Source organism: Anabrus simplex, chromosome 5 (genome assembly GCF_040414725.1).
Source record: "Anabrus simplex isolate iqAnaSimp1 chromosome 5, ASM4041472v1, whole genome shotgun sequence".
Taxonomy (NCBI): domain Eukaryota; kingdom Metazoa; phylum Arthropoda; class Insecta; order Orthoptera; family Tettigoniidae; genus Anabrus; species Anabrus simplex.
The window spans coordinates 179,774,193-179,795,151 of record NC_090269.1 but is presented as its reverse complement, the minus strand read 5'-3'; the positions used below and the strand labels follow the sequence as shown (position 1 = coordinate 179,795,151).

The following is a 20,959-nucleotide window of genomic DNA, read 5'->3' as shown; positions in this document are numbered from 1 at the left end:
AACATCAACAATATATAACCTTGTTTTTAACACATACATACACAATAAATATTTCTTGATAATGTTTGTTATGTAATAAAACACTTTAAAACACTTATAAAAAGTTCACCTGGTTGTTCTTATGTAATATAACACTTTAAAACATGTATTAAAACGTCAGCTGGTTTCCTTGGAAAAAATCAAAGTTAAAATATTTCTTGCTGCTATTTGTTATGTTTATGTTTACTGTTGTAGAACACTTTAGCTGGAATTTCGAATCTCCCATCATGTCCTTCCTCTTCTTGTTATATATTGTAAGTGTCCGTAAATGTCTGGCTGGAGTGCGAGTAGGCTTCGTCCGCTCCAGCCCAACACCAACATAGCATGATTCCAATCGACCAGATATAATCAATTATGCATATAGATCTTAAGAGGTCTAATAATTCAATGGTGTATCAGTTCATTTTAGGAAGTGTTCTAACAGCAAGGTGCATATTTTAACTTTGGTAGTATATCAGGTGACATTTTAATATGCTTGTTAGATCTCAAGACATGGGGAATCTTGCTTTGTGAGGCAGAAATCGCTGATGAAGGGAGTGGTGGCTCCCGAAACATGAACAAGTTGAAATAATTGTACAAAATTACCAACTTGATAATATCGTCCCTGGAAAGGCAAAGTATAGTAAACGACAAAATATGAATTTTACAGGAGATGATAAAATTGATTAGCAAGACGAACACTTACAGTTTAGGCAGTCTCGGTTTTTATTCTACTCCAGAAATGAATTTCTCACCTTATTGTCATATTAGGTTATGTATTTATTCAATTGTAGCGAAAAGGAACTTATTTTAAAATTATGAATGTTGCTTACGATTGTTTGCTGGTCATTGTTGATTGTGTTGTTTAACAAAGAGATCCTCTTACGATAGCTTTTGTAGGACTTACGATATTTTGGAGGATAGATCACTGTGTTTGGAGTCATAAGTAAGGTTTAGATACTCATTGTCGAACATTGTTTGTTTGTTTGTTTGTTTGTTTGTTTGTTTGTTTGTTTGTCCGTCCAACCCCTGTCCCGTTTCTCTACGGGGTCGGGTATGAGGTGAGATGAATCTGTCGTGGGGGTCTTTTATGACCAAATGCCCTTCCTGACGTCAACCTCATCAATTAGTTAATGAGATGAAATGAATGACATGATATATGATAGTAGGAAGGGCAATGGTGAAACCCAGTGCCGGCACACAGCCTACTCTTGTCAGTTGGCACCAAGGGGGTCTTCTCAAGGCTTAACGTCCCCATCCGATGAATGAATCACCATCAACAGCGGCATATGCCTTCACTCCACATGAGCACTGCGGAGAGGTTTGGAATTTAATCCAGGCTTTTGGCACGCAATCTATTGATTAGAATTATATACCACCACCTCCCCTACACTGCCCGCCAACATTCTGATGGTAAATTCTTTTCGACCAACAGAACTCAAACAGGCTAACCACGATGTTAGACCGGTTAGACTTCAACACCTTAACGATCATGACCACCAGGCGGGCTTCTCCTCGAACATTGTGGGTATAATTTTTTTTTTTTTTAGTGTAAAGTCTAGCCAGATCTTGATACTTGTTTTTCGGGAGATAGTAGGTTCGAACCCCACTGTCGGCAGCCCTGAAAATGGTTTTCCGTGGTTTCCCATTTTCACACCAGGCAAATTCTGGCTGTACCTTAATTCAAGCCACGGCCGCTTCCTTCCCACTCCTAGCCCTTTCCTGTCCCATCGTCGCCATAAGACCTGTCTGTGTAGGTGCAACGTAAAGCAACTAACAAAAAAAAAAACTTGTTTTCTAACACTGGAATAGGATGATTGTAAACCATCTCACTCATTTGGTTTGGTTGCATTGTTGATGTGGCATTTCGTCCTAGTTGGCTAATCTTCTTGTTGGATATCACCCATCAGTCATCAGAAGTACACTCAGTTTGCACAGCAACTCACTCGCAAATTTATTCACAAGATAACTACTATACTGTCATGGCATATGGCCTCCAGAGAGGCCCGGTGCAGGTCTTCTGAGCTGACGCCATATAGGTGACCTCGATTAAAACTCTTCAATTAATTCTAATCTTCTTCCAGTTGAAGCCTAACTCTTTTACAATACTCAAACTGATACAACCTCCTTGGAAACCAATCCTCTCTCCTGATACAGGTCATAATTTAGATATTGGAGTTGTTTTCTGAAGAATGTAAATGGATTGTGCATCAAAATCTTAAACATCTGCTACACACTTTTTCCCTTTCGGTTTTTTTCCTGGTGTACCAAACTAAGTTTCTTCAGTCTCGTGCTGTCTCTATTCTACTATTTTCTTTTTTCTAATTGTTTAATGTCACGGTAACATATTGAAGGTTTCTGGCAATGAACGGATGAGAAAGGGCTGCGATTGGGAAGGTAGCGACTGTGGCCTTAATTTAGGTACAGGCTCAGTGTTTGACTGGTATGAAAATGGGAAATCACAGAAAACCAACGTGGGATTCGAACCCACTACCTCCCAAATGCACGCTCACAGCTGCACGACTATAACCACATGGCCAACTTGCTCAGTTAAAATTCTCTTGACCGTCCTCTACAACACTTTGCTTGCATCTGCTATTTTTTGTTGTACTTTTAACAATTTCCTTCTATACTGTTCTTGTGGGGTTTTTTTCCTTCCTCAGCTTCCTTCTTCGTAAAACTATAAACAGTGAACAATCTCTCGCGTTTATCGTCTTATAATACCAATATAAATGGTCCGTTATTGGACATTATAAATTTTCCAGCTAACTCATTCTTGGTTGCCAGCGTAGCCTCCACGGTATGCACTAGCCAGCGTATTGGTAGGTGTGCTAGGTACCAACTGATGAGCCCACCCTAGCACACGAGGGCGAAACGCTGGCAACCAAGAATGAGTTAGCTGGAAAATTTATAATGTCCAATAACGGATCATTTATATTGGTATTATAAATTTACTCATTCAGGACAAATATTTCAGATTCCCTATGGGAATCAACATCTATATCATCTGATGGCCAAGCAGGCATCAATTTTTGATAATGAGACAAAGTCTCTTAGTGCATTGGCACTGCCGGTGGCTCCAGTTAGCCTACGCAGTGGCCTCCACGGTATGCACTAGCCAGCGTATTGGTAGGTGTGCTAGGTACCAACTGATGAGCCCACCCTAGCACACGAGGGCGAAACGCTGGCAACCAAGAATGAGTTAGCTGGAAAATTTATAATGTCCAATAACGGACCATTTATATTGGTATTATAAATTTACTCATTCTGGACAAATATTTCAGATTCCCTATGGGAATCAACATCTATATCATTTATCGTCTTGTCGCAATCTTTAGAATTTTCAGCGGCATAATTTACTTTGTGCACGAACGGTAGGAATATGTACTGACAATGAACCAATTTGTTTGGCTTACTGACCATACTTGCTCAGTCAAGTCTGTCACAAGAAGCAACCTCTTCTCTTCCCTTCCACCCCTCTTCTGAATTTCATTAGTATACTCGTTGTCAATCAACATGCGATAGGTCTGCCAGCAGGCTTTGTCTTATGTTTCGAGTGCCAAATTGATGTGAGGCAGTTATAAAATGTATACTACAGTACCGACCGACAACAGTCACGAACAATGAAACTGGCTCATCTCACATTCCCTCCAGAATTAAAATGTTTTGCTTATGATAATCTGTACACAAATTACAACATTCTAAATCAGGCACTTAAGAAGTAATGACTGGTGCTTATGATAACCCGGTGTTCTGTATGTTACTGATGGTAGTTACGATAATTTATTTCTTTTACGTTGTTTTTACCCTCTAGATTCATTTGATGCTTACGGTACTTTGCCAACATGTGCAGTGGAGTCTGATTGGCGTATAAACATCGTAACTTCAATTTTGACAAAAATGTTGCTTACAAACTTTGCCTTTCCACGGACGATATATTGACTAAATATTGTCTAAATAGTCCATCAATGTACATTGAAGCCCACTCTCCTAAAGAAACTAGGTAACAGAATCAAGTCTGTCAGGAACTGTGAAGAAACTGGTGTAGAATTACTGGGATGACTGTTGTTGTGTTCACACCACTTGACAGCAGACTTGATGACCCATATGTGGAGAATTATCTAATTGACCGTACCTGTTCGCGTTTTTCTAGCCGCTAATCGTTCCATAAACGGGTTTCGGCACCATTATGTAATGTTTTACTTCATAAGAACACTGAAATGTCATAGGGTTACTGATTTATTCTTACAAAGAATTATCCTCTGCTACAACAGCATCAAACATCACCATGACTACTATACTATTACTTTCATGGAGTCCATATTAAGTAGATAGCAAGAGTATGTTAACGTCCATGGATGCTCAAACTCCTTAGCTGCGTAGCGAACAGGTACGGTCAATTAGATAATTCTCCACACCATAGCTCAGCTTGAAATACTGAGCAGCTGTACGACAATTTGTTATGGGATGAAAAGACTTCCCTGTTCTCACAGACAATGAACATGCATTCCACTTTGTCAGATTCAGTGTTATTAGATGTGCTGGAGCCGTCTGTGTAAATATAGTAGTCGTGGTTGAGTGAGCAGCTATTGCAAACATACGTCTTGAAGATACTAGGGTGAATGGATTCCAGGAAGTGACAGTTCTTCTCCACTGTGGTTACAAGAATTGGTGAGGAGATGTTATGTTTTTCTTCATTAACATGAGTTTGGCCATCCTAATGGCAATAAAGAACAGGGATTATATTCCAGCAATGACAAGGGCTGCTTGTGTAGATATTGTGTGATAGGCACAAGAATTAGCCCACTGCTTGTCGAGTTTAGAATGAAACAATAAAGCACAATACAGTATTAGTGGAACAAAGACTGTATAGTATTTAATGTAGAGTACTTCTGATTTTATTCCTCATGACGGCCTGTATGCAATAGAATGGCCTGAAGAAATTCATGTGATTTAATCTTTAGTTTATTGAAATGTGGCCTAAAAGTTAAATGTTTGTCCAGTAGGACCCCCAGATATAAAAGTTGATCTTCTAGTGCGATTTCCTGTCCCTTTATCTCGAGTTGTGGCTTTATCAGATTTCCTCTTCTTGTGACAACCATGGCCTTAATTTTCAGTAGATTAAATTGCAGCTTGTTTTTGGAACCCCAGCCAAACAGAATATGTAGTGCTGTGTTCGCTCGAGTGCATAAATCAGCATCATTCTCAGCTTCAATTGACAAAAGTATGTTGTCAGCATAAGCAACATCTTGCAGTCCGTGGGAAGAGGTACTTTCAGGACACCATCATGTAAGATATTGCAAAATCCTGCGCTGCAGGTAGATCCCTCAGGGCATCCTTTTGTTGATGTATTTAAGTGAAATTGCTGTTCCGACATGAAGTGTCACTTTTCTTTTGCTGAAGTGCGCTTGAGTGATTTTGTACATATTAGGTGGGCATTGCTTTTCCTTTAGTTGATACAGACATTTTCAACCACCAGGCATTATCAAATGCACCAGTTATGTCCAAAGAGATAAATAAACCTATTTTTTGCCTGAGATGATGTTCTGAATCCGTTCAGTTGCTAAGAAAACAGCATCTTCAGTAGATTTTTGTGGGGTTAAGCAATACGGAAATTGGGATAATAGGCAGTGACGATGCATGTGGTACATAATTCTGTCAATTATTCACTTCTCCAGAATCTTTCCTAGAATTGCCAGGAGGCAAATAAGTCTGATGAAAGACTATGCTGTAAACTTTGTTAAGGTGCTTTCTTTAGGAATTACCTTCACTACTGCAACTTTCCACGAGGTAGGAAAATGGTTCAAACAAAGGCGCTTAATGAACAGTGTGACCAATAAGGATTAAAGACAGAAGTGGATATTTTTTATTATGTTGGCTGATTTGCCATCCCAGCCTTGTGCTTTCTTATTTTGTTGTAGAACGATTTGCTCAACTTCATCATATGAGAACAATATGTTATCAGCTGTATCAGGCAGGGATCATGGATGAGATTCTCATTTCTCTTTGTGCTTCTGTATCTCTGTTTCAGATGGGGGGGGAAAAAAAAGTGTTTAGCAGAGCATTTGCAGTATCAGAAAAGATACATGTTCAGTCTCTACTGAGGTTAAGTTATTGAAATTTTTTGGTTTCCTGATAAGCTTCTGAATAAATTCCCAGTGTTTAGCTTTTGTAGGAAATGAAGAGAATTCTTTCCAGCATTCAGATTTTCTTTGAATGATTAAGTTTTTGTATTCCTCTTTGACTGCTAGATAAATGTCGTGATATCTCTGACTCAGGACTGGACAGCGGCTTCGTTTATGTTGCCTGTAACAGGCCAGTAAACATTTTCACATAATTGTCAGTTCTTCATTCCACCAGAAGTTTTTACATGGGTTTCGAGAAATTTTTGGTATTTTGCTTCTGCCAGTTTGTTTATGGCATCAGTTAATTTCTCTACTACACCGTCTAATTCCGTGGCAGAGTTGCAGGAAGCCATTTCTTCTGTTATCCTTAGTAGGTTTCTTTTTGGCAGCCTGTTGGAAGCGAGACCATTTGACATTTCTTGTTCTATTGGTCCTGGTTAGGTAATTATTAGCATATATTCACAATATTTCTGTAGTCTATTTTAAGGTCATTATAATTAGACAGTGGTCAGAGAGTATTGGTACGTCACTTACGTCCCAATCATAGATGAGAGGGAGAAGTGCCGGACTGAACACATTTACATCTAAATAACTCTGCGAGTTGGTGGGTCTATAAGTCTGTTTATCGCTAATGTTTAGTATTGTTAAATTAGAGGAGTTGCTGAAGTCATAATGAAGTCAGCCTCGTCCGTCCCCTACAGGACTTCCAAGCCCCATGTTTAGCGTTGAAGTCCCCAATGATTAGGAGTGGTTTCCCTTTTAATTCATCACATACCTGTTGAAGGCTATTTATATTTCACCTGATAATGAATCTTGTTTTCAAGCCTGGTGGCCATGATCGTTAAGGCGCTGAAGTCTAAATGGTCTGACACCAAGGTTAGCCGGTTCGAGTTCCATTGGTCGGGAAAATTTTCACCATCAGAATGTTGGCCAGCAGGGTAGGGGAGGTGGTGGTATACAATTTCTAATCACTAGATTGCGTGCCAAAAGCCTGGATTAAATTCCAAACCTCTCCGCAGTGCTCATATGGAGTGAGGGCATATGACGCCGTTGATGGTGATTCGTCTGTCGGATGGGGATGTTAAGCCTTGAGCAGACCCCTTGGAGCTATTCGACAGGAATAGCCTATGTGCCGGCACCGGGTTTCACTCTCTCCCTACTCATTCATTTCAACTCGTTAACTCCTCTGATGAGGCTGACGTCAGGAAGGGCATCCGGTCATAAAAACTCGCAACGACAGATTCATCTCACCTCATACCCGACCCCGTAGGGAAACGGGACATGGGTTGGACAAAAAATTACCCTTGTTTTCGAGAGATTAAAGATCATGTTGAACAATTAATTCTTCTCCCTTTCCTCCATTAAGATGAATGAGTGCCTGAAAAATCCTGTGATGCTGTCTTGTTTAGAAGCAGTGGAAGAAAGAAGCGTAGTAAGATACCTGGACCACTATAAGTGCTCAACAAAGATGACAGTTAAAGCGAATGGAAGTGAAGACATACAGTAAGAAACAAAGATTCAAAAATGATGATAAAATGGAGAAAATCAAACCAAGATGGTCTGAACGTATTTCACAGATAAATGAAGGGAGAATCAATCAATCAATCAATCAATCAATCAATCAATCAATCAATCAATCAATCAATCAATCAATCAATCAATCAACAGTGATATGCATTTAGGGCAGTCACCCAGGGGATTCCCTATCAGTAGTTTACTTAGTCTTTTCTTGAACGATTTGATAGGAGATTCATCAAACATCTCCCTTGGCAAATTATTAAAATCCCTAATTCTTGTTTCTATAAACACACACCCCCCCCCAAACCCCATAGCGGAACAGCCCCGAAGGGCCATGGACTACCAAGCAACCGCTGCTCAGCCCAAAGGCCTGAAAATTACGAGGTGTCGTGTGGTCAGTACGACGGATCCTCTCAGCCGTTATTCTTGGCTCTAGATCGGGGCCACCATCTCACCGTGAGATAGCTTGTAATCACATAGGCTAAGTGGACCTCGAACCAGCCCTCAGATGCAGGTAAAAATCCCTGACCAGGCCGGGAATCGAACACGGGGTCTCCGGGTAAGAGGCAGGCACACTACCCCTACACCACAGGGCTGGTGTCTATAAACAAATATTTTCCCCAATTTGTCCTCTTAAATTCCAACTTTATTTTCTAATTATATCATCCCTACTTTTAAAAATTCCACTCTGACAAATCAAGTTATCATATGTAAGAAACTCCATATTCAATCCATACTGAGACTGTTTTAGGAGAGTAAGAGGGAAATCATCCACCATTCAATACAACACTAAAATGAAATGACTACAAAGTACAACATTAAATGTTTATGGTACCGGTTTCAAGCTTCCCTTGAGGTCATCCTCAGGCGCACAATTCAAAATCGAAAGTGTTGTGAAACAATGTGTACAAAACATTTTAAAATACACTTAAAGAATAACACTAAATTTACCTGTAAATAAGTATTATCTGGATGTATTTACATGTGTGTTGCACTACAGATGTACACGATTCCAACTGTCATTGGAACTGTCAAGATGTACACGATTTCAACTGTCATTGAAACTGTCACCAATCAGCCTAGTGATCCTGAAAACTGTGAATTGAACACTGATCTGTCATTTTGGACATATTCTTTTTCACCTCCTCTTACCCCCAACGCCAATAGGGGCTGAACATAAAAGACTTAAACGGCATTTGGAGTGTCACTATCTCAGCAACCCTAAAAACTATGGATTCACCACTAATATAGTCTTATTGAGCAATATGGACGTACATTTATGTCATCTGATGACCTGGCCTAATGCAATACGGATGTACATGTGTTTTGAACTTTGTTCCAGAATAGTACTGGCACAATGTGCCAGCTTTAAAATTAGCTCCAACTTCTCTGGCATCTATCGGATATATGGTGGAACTTCATTCTGCGTTTATTTTTACTTTGAATAAGTCCTATTCTTCCTTTTCTAACTTGTACTGCCATCTGTCATGCACCTGAAGTATGTATGGCAATCTGTACAGGCACAGTGAGTGCAGAGGGGGACAAAAAACTTTTGGATATAGTTATTCTTATATTTTCTTGGCTGCTTTCCTTTAGACGACTGGCCCTGGAACAAAATTTGTTTTTATTCTAGAGCTGCTTCCTATTAACGATAGTTGTTTGTTTCTCCAAAGAACCCCACGAAAGATGGACCCGCTCATAGAAATTTTCTTCATTATTTATTTTGTACATCATATTCATGAATAATAATAAAATTTTATATGTTACTGCCTTATTTATTGAATGACATAGTTGTGACATGGTACAATAATTGTACACCCCCTTAAAAACAATGAGAGACCAACAAATTAGGCAGTAACATTTTAAATTTTATTAAAATGATGTAAAAAAAAAAGGATGGTTTTATCCACTATTTTATTTCACGCAAGAACTCACTATGGACAGGTCAGAAGCAACTGAAAAACTCACTGTTCAAAGGGTTAATGTCACACCCTCCCACCCTGAGACTTAAAAATGTCGATCCTCCATAGTACTTTTTTTCCAGATAGTATTATATGTGTACCAAATGTATTGAGACCTATGCTGGAACATACACATAACTACATACTATATTCACTATCTTGGTCATTTTGGGCATTTCCTTTTTCACTCCTTCTCGGCCCCCATTCTGATGGGAGGAACATGAATTTAAACAGCATTCGGAGTGTTACTATACATCTCGGTGACCCCAAAAACTATGGATTCAAGACTAATATAGGTTGTTTTTTATTACTTTTTAAATGTCATCCCCTTTCCCACCCCTAGGGGTGTCTTATTCCCACAGCATTCCTTCCCTCTCCCCTGCAAGATAGTAAGCTACACGTGTGCCAAGTTTGGTTGAAATTGCTCCATGTGTTTCAGAGCTATACTGGAACATACACACCTGTACATCCATTTATATACATGTAGAAGATCATACATATAAAATATTTCCTGGATTGCCTATTTTAAGACTTATAATACCTAATCTTCTGGCCTTAGCATTAACCCCCAAAAAGTCAACAGCACACTAGGAAAGGACAGGGAGATCTTAACAAAAATCAATTACAGTGAATGAAAGATGTTACCAACTCTTAAGCCAGGCAAGTTGTTCATCATACCAAAGCAAACATGACTATATTAAAAAATTCTTAACTGACACTAAGATGGTTAATGAAAATTAAGACTAATTTGTTTTCCTTACCTGCACAGCCAGCCAGCAACGATCCCATATTTGACTTTCCAAGAGACACTTGTTGGTGATTGATAGCAACTTCTAGAGAAGGAGACGGTTTGATGCCCAACGCACGGCTTTGAGCAAGCAAAGAGGCCACTGTATTCTTCTTGGGTTTTGACACGCCCCGCCCTAAGTTTCGCGGCCTCCCATCCTGCGAGCGAGAATCCTATAATTCAAAAAACTATTATTATTATTACAAATATATAGTATTAATTTGACTGAAACAGAGTATAAAAAGTGCATTAAAGGATCTCATAGACGTCCCAAAGTTAGGTTCATTTTCCTGCCATTTAGTAATAGAATTGGCATTCTTTTCTAGAGCAGAGTTCCGTAAGAATATATATGGTGTCAATTGGAAAAACATATAACAACAACAGCAACAACAACAATAATAACAACAATTGTACCGGGGTACACCTTCTCTGTCCCGTTGAACTGCATGCCTTCTAGGGACAAAGAGTGATCTCCCTCTGTTGATTTCCATTCAACTTGGTAGGTGCATTTAAGTGTTGTATATAGATACACCTTATGCTCTACAAACCTCAACCTGGACTACTTTCTTGTGTATCATACCCTAACTATTGTTACCTTCTCTGTTTTGCTTTCATTGTTTTAACTTTTGACAATTTAGCTTTCAACATTAATCCTTGTATTTGCTGTCATGTGTTTTATATTTCAACTAGTCATAGTTTAACATTTGTCTTGTAGGTGCTATCATGTATTATATATTGATATTCGATAAGTTGCATTTTGCCCAATTGATTTGTTGGCTGATGATGACGCGCAATGAGCGTCGAAACTAGTACCAACCTTCTCTCTAAATGTTATGTGATATATATTCACATCAATAAACACTCATGGTATTCAAAAGGTGAACCTTTAACATTTTCATTTTACTGTAATTGGTATGAGGTGACTTAAAATTTTCTAAAACTCTAAATTCTTAACACTCTTTCAGCATTTAATATTCCTTGCTTAATCACCCTTCTCTAGTATAGGCGTAGCCTCTGCAACTTTGGGCCGTAAACCCATTTAGGGTTTTAAGAGTTTTTCTAAAGGGAGTGCAAGTGTTTTGCCTCCCAGCCTGTGTTCATGGCTGATCATGTTAAACCTTTTATTCTTACATTAATGCCATTTAGTATGGGCACTCACTGCCCCCGTTTAAATACTAATTATTGATAGATGAGCATATAAAAGACTGTTGAGGAGAAGTGACTGTAAACTCAGTATTTGAAGTTTATCAGGCATAATTTTGTAAGAAGTTTGTGCCTCTGAGAGGCACCTTGTTGCACCTGGAGCTCAGTCTCCTTGGATGTAAATTAGTAGAGCAAACATGCTCTTTTAATAGTGTACCTGTTCAGAGCTATAATCTCCATACAGGCCACGAAGGCCCTTGGAGGGGTGGAAGGTAAAGGCTTCCACTATCCGTAACCTCAGCACTTGATGGGGCCGAGTGGTTAGCTATATGCCCGGCCGCCTGTGCCCCCAGGAATTAACCTGGTACTCATTTTTAGTGTAAGCTGAGTGAAGCTCAGGGCCATGTGCACCTCCGGAAGTGGAAATTTTGTTTCTTAAATTTTATGACTTCTTGGCAGGGATTTGAACCCACGTACTTCTGGCGAACTGAGCACGCCTTTACCGCCTTGGCTAGCCAGCCCCTCAGAGCTATAATGGTCACACCTTATATATTATCTTGTTATTGTACCCAATTTTTGAACTTATAGTCCGCTGTTGTTATAAGAGCTGACGAGCTCCTTCATTGTTGTTTCTTCTAAATGTCAAATTTTAAAATTTTTCAAAAAAAAAAAAAAAGGAACAAAATAAAATTTCAAAATGTAGTGATTTAACTCGTGCTCTGGTCATTTCCCTCTTCGCCCATTCACCCCGGCACATTCTTACACCTCTCTGTTCCATGATATTTCCATAATAATAATAATAATAATAATAATAATAATAATAATAATAATAATAATAATTGTACCGGGGGTACACTTCTACGCCACACATTTAAATCTTGCACCTTAAAGTACTCCTCTACAGGAGAAACCGACTTGAAACTGGAACAACTTATAAATTTTCTCTGAAGATGGCACCACTAAAATTTGTTACTGTGAACTGTGCGAATTTCTACTTGTTCTTGTTTTCCATTCACCAAGAAGTTTCAACATACTCTCATAGACGTCACTACTAACAAACTTTGATCATGCTCCCTGGTGCGAAGTGAAGGAACTTTTTTGAAGAAACTTTGTATTCATAAGTTGTATCTTTACTAAATTCCGTTCATTCATTTTTGGGTTGGCAATATTTATCTTTTCTTTCCGCCAGTTTTGAATTTAGCCAATCAAGAATTTCTGTAATTAATTTTCAACCTATCACAGGCTTCTTGTTCGATTCTGAGTGTTACTTTGAATTCATCCATTAAAATTGAGAGGGGGTGGCTAGTTTAGTCTTGAATGATCTCGAACCTTCTCTGAGGGTTTATAAACTGCGGATTTTCACGTTTCTTGGCCAATTGATCGACGTGTGCGTGTGTTTTTAACCCGAGGAAAAGGTCCGACTCTTTAGTTATGTTACAAGCTTTTCTAAAATGTAACTTTCTTCTGGCTAATGTAAAACCTTCATAAAATCTTTAACTGTAAACTGGGGATAGAGAGTGAATTACCCTCTCGAGCTCCCCTTCATCTTGGTTTGAGGTGACTACGTTTTATAACTGTTTTTCATTCTGTAATGTGGTAAACTAATATCTATACGAGTCACCTCAGTAGTTTGGGAATAGCCCCTGTTTCATCAGCATAGAGCCCTTTAGGTTTCTAAGTGTTCCATTATCTTGGAGCACAGGGTGCCTCCATTCTCCTTGTGTTTGGGCCAGTTATTTAACCTGTTCTTTTCCATGCAGGCCCCGTAGGTTGGGTATTAAATACCGCTGTATAAATAATTTTCAATTGTAAGTTATGCCTTGAGAGGCCAGTAATTGTAAGTTGGTGTTGCCTTGAGTAGGCTTGGAAACCGGAGAGCCTGTTAGCTCTTTTTCAAGTTTTGTAATTGTATCGAGTGCCTCTGGAAGGCCAGATATTGTAATTGGAGAAGCAAGTGCTCTTTGAATTAGGGGATTTCTGCACTTGAATAAATTTGTGCTCTTTGCAAAATTTGAGCTAGGAGCTCAGAAATTGTGAAGCAAGGGGGCTTGAAGCCCAGGATTTGTACAAATCACTAAAATTTGGATCTTTCTTGTCTTGTTTCTAGTTTGTCATTGCACCTGATATATTATTGTGTTCACTCAATTAAATGATTGTTAAGTTTGAAGATCTAAAAGAAAAATATAACCTTTTACAATTTTAATTCAATTCCTGATACGGTAGATAGACCCATTCACACCGGCACCTTCTTTAACATCTTGGTGCTCCACGGGTATCCCCGTAACAACAACAACAACAACAACAACAACAACAACAATAATAATAATAATAATAATAATAATGTTACTAATTTTAAGTCCCACTAACTCTTTCGCAATTTTCGGAGATGCCAAGGTGCCAGAATTTTGTTGCGTATGAGTTCTTTTCGTGCCACTGAAACTACAAACATGGAGCTGATATATTTGAGCACCTTCAAATACCACCAGACTGAGCCAGGATCGAATCTGTCTACTGGAGCTTAGAAAACCAGTGCCTTAATTGAGCAACTCAGCCTGGCAAAAACAAAAACAAAAGTCTTCAGAGTGATGAATTTTCATTACTTCACAAGCATGAGGTTATGAAATGAGAAAACTGAATTTTAATTTTTTCTCATATTACGTAAAATAAATCACAGAACCAGAGAACAGTAGAAAATGACCTTACTTCCTTGAAGGCTGAATGGCTAGACTCTATCCAAGATTCAAATTTTGGTACATAAAGGCAAAATTTATTTGAGGAGTTCAAAGTGATAAGATGGCAAATTTTTTACAACTTCTGGTATCTCCAATCTCTTTCACTGCAAGAATACGCCATACACCGAAGGAATGGTTTACAGATCAAAAAATCTATGCATGTCGAGAATGCACACATAAGAAAATTGGAGTTTTACAAGAGAATAATTTATCTTAGTAATGGTATACAATAATAATCTATACATGGGCTGAATGTGAGAACAGGTAGCCACATGACATACGTCTAACTCTTCAAAGTAAGTTATGGCAACAATACAGATGTAATCCTCTATCTCACAAGAATATTCGATGGGATAAACAATTTTGAATGATGGGATGCCTGCATAAAGGAAAGAGTCTGGGGCAAACTTGAACATCAGAAAGACAGCTGAATGTGCGAGGACAAACTTCGTGCCTTATTCAAGTCAAGCTCTTCCAACACTCCAGTCAACATGTCTGGGGTAATGGACGCAACAGCAGCAGGGACTCTTAAATATCAATTCAGGTAAGCTGGCACATACACGTGTTCCTCAACATACCCTCACTCACAAAAAGGAATCACATGGAAAGGGGTCAGGCTCTTTGCAGGCCATTGAAGGAAAAGTCTTACCATCTGGACCACGACGAGATTCAAAAATCGGAAAAAACTTCAACAATATACACGTGTGGTGAGAAAACTGAGTGGGGTGCACCGTCTTGTTGCCCACTGAAGGGAAGTTCTGCCTGTTTTTGAGGGGAGAATCATTATTATGAAGCACATTCAGTTATACAGTTACTGTGTCCTGAAAAGAAGAAAAGAATGACCCACAAACCTACTGTTTGGGTAATACACAGAAAACAGTAACTTTTGAGGAATTACTGTCATGTTCAACACTTGTGTGTGGATTCTCCAGCACCCAAGTACAAGTGTTAGATAGATAGGCTGGAGAGTGCCTTGGATCAGCAACAAATTGCTATGGTTGTATTCCTAGATATAGAAGGGGCCTTTAACTACACAACTGAGGTGAAATGTCTATTCATCACTGAAGATTACACAATTAAGGAATCCTTCATCACTTTCCATTACCTACTGCATTTCTGTGCAGAACTTTGCATGTGATTCATGATCTGCTTTAAGGCCTGTAACAGCTGAAGACTGTACAGTCAACCTTTTATTCACTTTCATAACACTTTCCACACTGTCATCGTCGGCAGTGCTAGTTCGTGACTTGCCCATCACAAAGATTTGTTGGAATTGTGAACAAAGAGTGTCCTGACACATTCACCTGTCTCATCTGATGCTCAAGGTTACCCCAGATTCTTCCCTTTACACAGGCATCCCATCACTCAAAATACATTTGTTCCACTGAATATTGTTGTCAGATGAAGGAACACATCCATATTGTTACCAAAACTCACAATGAACTGTAACTACTGAATTCACTTCACAATCTGCAGGAGCACAGGAGCTGCCATCTGTAACCAGAGATCAACATGTGGTGTTGTCAAGTGACAGGATAAGGAAACAACAATTTGCTGCATATAATACAAACTTTCAGAGTTTGTTTACGAGCTGATCGAGAAAACAGACATATAAGGTTGGTTACACAGCCATAACGACCACCTAAAATTCTGACAATAGTTTATTTACTCCTGGTATTAAGAAATGAGTTCCCCTTGTCAATTCATAACCATTTAGGTCTTACATTATCAAATTAAGATGGCCTCTGTTAGCCCAGTTGGTACTTATCTTACCAATACACAGGTGCCATTCATTCAAGTCCTTAATCTCCCACTCCCTTTAAACAATTCCCTGTCAAGTTGGGTAACGCAGGGGTTCCGAGCCAGTGTGCCATGCAACCTGATGGGGAGAGTCGTGAAATTTCTCCTACATAATCTAATCATGCTCACATGACCACGCCATTAATGCCGGTTTATATGCATAGCTTCATCGACTGAGTTCATTTCTGATGCTCGTGAGTCAGTTTACCTGTAATATAACAGAGTTTGAGGGATGTTCCACCATTCAACACAATGTAAAATATTTTGAATTTATTAAGCGAAGACCAGTTTCGAGGGAGTCATCATCAGTTCTTGTAGATGATTAAATCAAAGAATCTGATAACAATCATTATAAGGATTGCCTACATACATCTCAAAAGGTTGACATCATGAAAAAATTATTCACACAATGGCAATTGCCTAAAAACATATCAGTAGGTTGTCATAAAACATAATGACTAATTAGGTCTCCGAATCTGGGTTAAAAATATACTGTCGTGTGTTTGTAGAACATGGAACAGACTTGTCGGTCTTGTTGCAATCAACTTGAAAACATGTGAACCAGTTGAAATAAAACTTAATGATAAATTATATACACCTTGAGTTGAAACACTTGGTACTTTATGCAAGTTCTTAGTTCTGGTTTGAAGATACTGCTGTGTGTTTGTGGAACACAGAACAGACCATGTCAAGGTGTATATTTCAACTACTTCATACTCGTATACTTCCAGTAGATTGAAACAAAGCCAGAGGACTTTTACTCTTCAAGAAAACTCCTACTGGTTATAATGACTATAGGATGATAAGTTTAATCACCTACACATCCAAGATAATAATACTTCTCCATATAATAAAATGCAGAATAGAGAGTTACATTGAGCAGAACCCTGGCAACACTCAGTTTGGTTTCCACAGAGATTTGTCCACACATGATGCCTTAGTTACACAGTTCAAATAGCTTAGCCAGATCAAAACAGAAATCCTTCACCGTCACACTGAAATAAAAATATGAATAGCAATAGCAAAGCAAACCTTCAGAGATAACAGAAAACAATGTCCCTCACCTTATGTAAAAGAATAATGAAATCTTGTGTTTGGTCTGTTGCGTTGTATTGTGCTGAGACCTGGACATTAACCAAGAGTGATATTAACCCTTAACACTATTATTATTATTATTATTATTATTATTATTATTATTATTATTATTATTATTATTATGGAAATATCATGGAACAGAGAGGTGTAAGAAGGTGCCAGGTTGAATGGGCAAAGAGGGAAATGACCAGAGCATGAGTTAAATCACTAAATTTTGAAATTTACTTCTTTCCTTTTTTTTTTAATTTTAAAATTTGAGATTTGGAACAAACAACAACGAATGAGTCCGTCAGCTCTTATAACAACAGCGAACTATAAGTCCAAAAACAAGGTACAATAACAAGATAACATATAAGGTGTGAGCATTATAGCTCTGAGGGGCTGCCTAGCTGAGGCGGTAAAGGCATGCTCAGTTCGCCAGAAGGACGTGGGTTCGAATCCCCACCAGGAAGTCATATTCCACTTATGGAGGTGCACATGGCCCAGAGGTCCACTCAGCCTACACTAAAAATGAGTACCAGGTTAATTCCTGGGGGCAAAGGTGGCCGGGCATATAGCTAACACTCTACCCCATCAAGTGCCGAGGTTATGGAAGCCTTTATCTTCCACCCCTCCAAGGGTCTTCATGGTCTGTATGGAGATTATAGCTCTGAACAGGTACACTATTAAAAGAGCATGTTTGCTCCACAAATTTACATCTGAGGAGACTGAGCTCCAGGTGCATATGCTGGCTCAGGGTTTTTTAATTGTAAACGATTAATATCCCTGGCCTGGGGACTGGGTGTTTGCGTCGTCCTTAACGTTCCTTTCCTCACGTTCGACACTTTACACTTCCGCAATTACAATTACACTTAGGTTCATAACATATGGTGCAAGAAGTGACAAAACAACAATATATAGTTCTGTACATACACGTAAAGTGCCAACCATGATATATCGTTGTTTGGATAGCGTGCTTTTCTATACGAGTTAGTACAACTTGGGCCGTAGATTTTAACTACGTGGCTGGATAGTGTGTAAATTCATTCGTTTTCATCCAGGGAATTTCTGAAGTAGGTGTTCATCTACGACATATAATCTCCATGTGTGTGAGTAAAATGGCGACTAGCAGGAGAAGTGATTTTGTTGACGATGACGAACTGGCTGTATATCTTAATAATTTAAGTGAAGAAGAGAATGTTGAAGGCTCGAATGAGGAATTAATTCCTCCAACAAGTGAGGCAGGAGAAAGTGATAGTGTTATTGGGACTGATAACAGTGATTTTTCAGTAAACACCCGACCACACGCTTGTTGTCCGAGTGTAAACCGTGACAAGTGTTAATGACCATCTGAGTGACAGTACTAATAATGATGACGACTGTAACAACATCCAACAGCAACAATTTCCTGTTTTCTGTGAAATTCAGTTAGATCAAGGTCGAAAATACCAACTCTCACCTGGTTATTATGAGACTCCTGGCCTGAGACACAAATAGTTTTTTTTTTTTGTTGTTTTTTTAAGTGCTGCTAGTTATGAATTTTTATCTACCAACCCCACCAACACTTACTACTGGTGTCGGAAGCGAGATTGGCTTATAGTGTACTTCATAGTCGGTAAAAATGTTTAATTAGTAGTAAAATGGAGACTAAGATCATCCAGGCTATTCTCAATAAGATATGCGAACTTAGCACTGAACTTAAGAAAAAACTCAAAGCTAATTAGGATCGAATTGGTCTGTATGGAGATTATAGCTCTGAACAGGTACACTATTAAAAGAGCATGTTTGCTCCACAAATTTACATCTGAGGAGACTGAGCTCCAGGTGCGTATGCTGGCTCAGGGTTTTTTAATTGTAAACGATTAATATCCCTGGCCTGGGGACTGGGTGTTTGCGTCGTCCTTAACGTTCCTTTCCTCAAGTCAAGGAAGTAAGATCATAAGTGAATTCAAATTCAGACAGGACCAACTTAAAAATGAACTTAAGAGGGAATTAAAAATAAATCAGGATGAAATCAGGTGTGAACTGAAATTAGAATTAAGTGAAGTAAATGATGGACAGTTAGAAGAAGAGTTGCACTCTATTGAGATGCAGTTATAGAGACATTATGCAGGAAATTCATGAACTGGAGGAGAAGTAATTTAAGGCAATGCAGCAGGTTGTGGAATCAGGCAATCGAGGCCTGAGGGAGGAAATGAATGCCCTGAACACCAGAATGATGGCTATGGAGACTCTTATTAAATCCACCAGCAGCGATGGCAGCTTCAGCGCTGCAAAGGTGAAACCCCTACGCTACAACAGGACCACTTTCTGGAGGAACTTCCGGACCCAGTTCGAGACCGTCTTAAATACGTAACAACTAATTGTTGGAAGAGAAAGCTGTACAACGTATCGCCGGGCTACATGGGCATGCAACAGAGGTATTACACAGCCTCCAACCGGGTACCACCTATGTGGAGATTATGAGACCAGCAACAGGACGTGCTGGGTCACAATAGACATGGCGGTGACATTAATCATCACCAGGCCAGACTTCAGGCAAAGATATCAAGGATATCACCGAGGGACAGCCAGCAAGGAAGCCCCTACATGCTGCAAAAAGCATCGCAAGACACCATTCCTGTCCTGACTGAGATGCTACTCAACCTGAGACTGGGAAAACACCACCCACGAGTCTGGGCCTTCGTCACTGTTATCATAGAGGTCATCCTGGGCCTAGATACGCCACAGGCTTATGAGGTGACTGTTAATGTGGGATAAAATTTATTAACTTAAACATTGTGGTTTGATATGGGAAAAATGGGACAACATGTCATGTGGTTCGGCAGAGAAGAGATAATGCTTTGATGCCCAGGAACGCAACCCTGAGTAGTGCGCCTAATGTTTGTGTGTTTGCAAAGAGAGTCTGCCTGACACCCAGCTTTCATTTCCACCAGCATGGAGAATCATTATTTGATTTCATGGCAATACTGGCATATTTAGTGCACAACCAGCCAGCAATGTAGTGATGGAATATTAGATTCATTTTTATGAATCGATTAATTTGATTTCGTTCAGGTTACTGAATCGATACACTGAGCCGATTCACGGCTCATTAGAGTCATCGATCCTATTGTATCTGTGTAGTATGGTAGTGTGTAGTGATAAGACAGCAGCAACAACATTCAATGCTTGCTGTTGCCATCTGGTCTTCATTCTATGAACTGCTTTCCTATGCATAATCTACCTTTCAGATTCAGTACTATACTTGCTTATTATATTACAGCACAAAACTTACCTAGTTAATAATAATAATAATAATAATAATAATAATAATAATAATAATAATAATAATAATAATAATAATAATAATAATAATAATACCGGGTGGACACCTCAACTCTGCACATTCAAAAGAAGTGCTTTAAAGAACTCGATCTAGCAAACAAAATGTGAAACAGCTAGTGCATGAAGTTGGGACATTAATCAGAAGATGTCACTACTGAATAACTGAGAAGTTTATCATTTTAAGTTTCCTAAATTGATTGAATTTATTTTGTTTTGTTTTGGTGTACATCAAGAAGTTTGAACTTTTCTCCACAGATGTCTCTACAAAAATTGAGGTCACACACTCTGGTGCAAGTTGTAGAATTTGTTATTGAAAGAAATTTTGTGTTTATAGGTTTTCCCTAGGAAATTAACATTCATTTGTTAAAAATATATATATTTCAAGGTTTGCAACACTTTCTTCTCATCCCACCAGCTTTGGTGTCTGGCCAATCAAATTTTTCTGGAATTATTTTTCAGCCTATCACAGGCTTC

At 38.9% G+C, this 20,959-nt stretch overlaps 1 protein-coding gene across 11 annotated transcripts in view; it reads right to left on the bottom strand.

Annotated features, from left to right (window-relative positions):
• The window catches only part of tou (toutatis), a 1,002,029-nt gene that overhangs the window by 425,624 nt on the left and 555,446 nt on the right, over positions 1 to 20,959 (bottom strand). For all 11 annotated transcript variants that reach the window (XM_067147191.2, XM_067147194.2, XM_067147190.2 and 8 more), the window contains one exon: positions 10,384 to 10,582. In XM_067147191.2, coding sequence (XP_067003292.2) covers positions 10,384 to 10,582 — 199 coding nt within the window. The remainder of the gene's footprint in view (positions 1 to 10,383; positions 10,583 to 20,959) is intronic.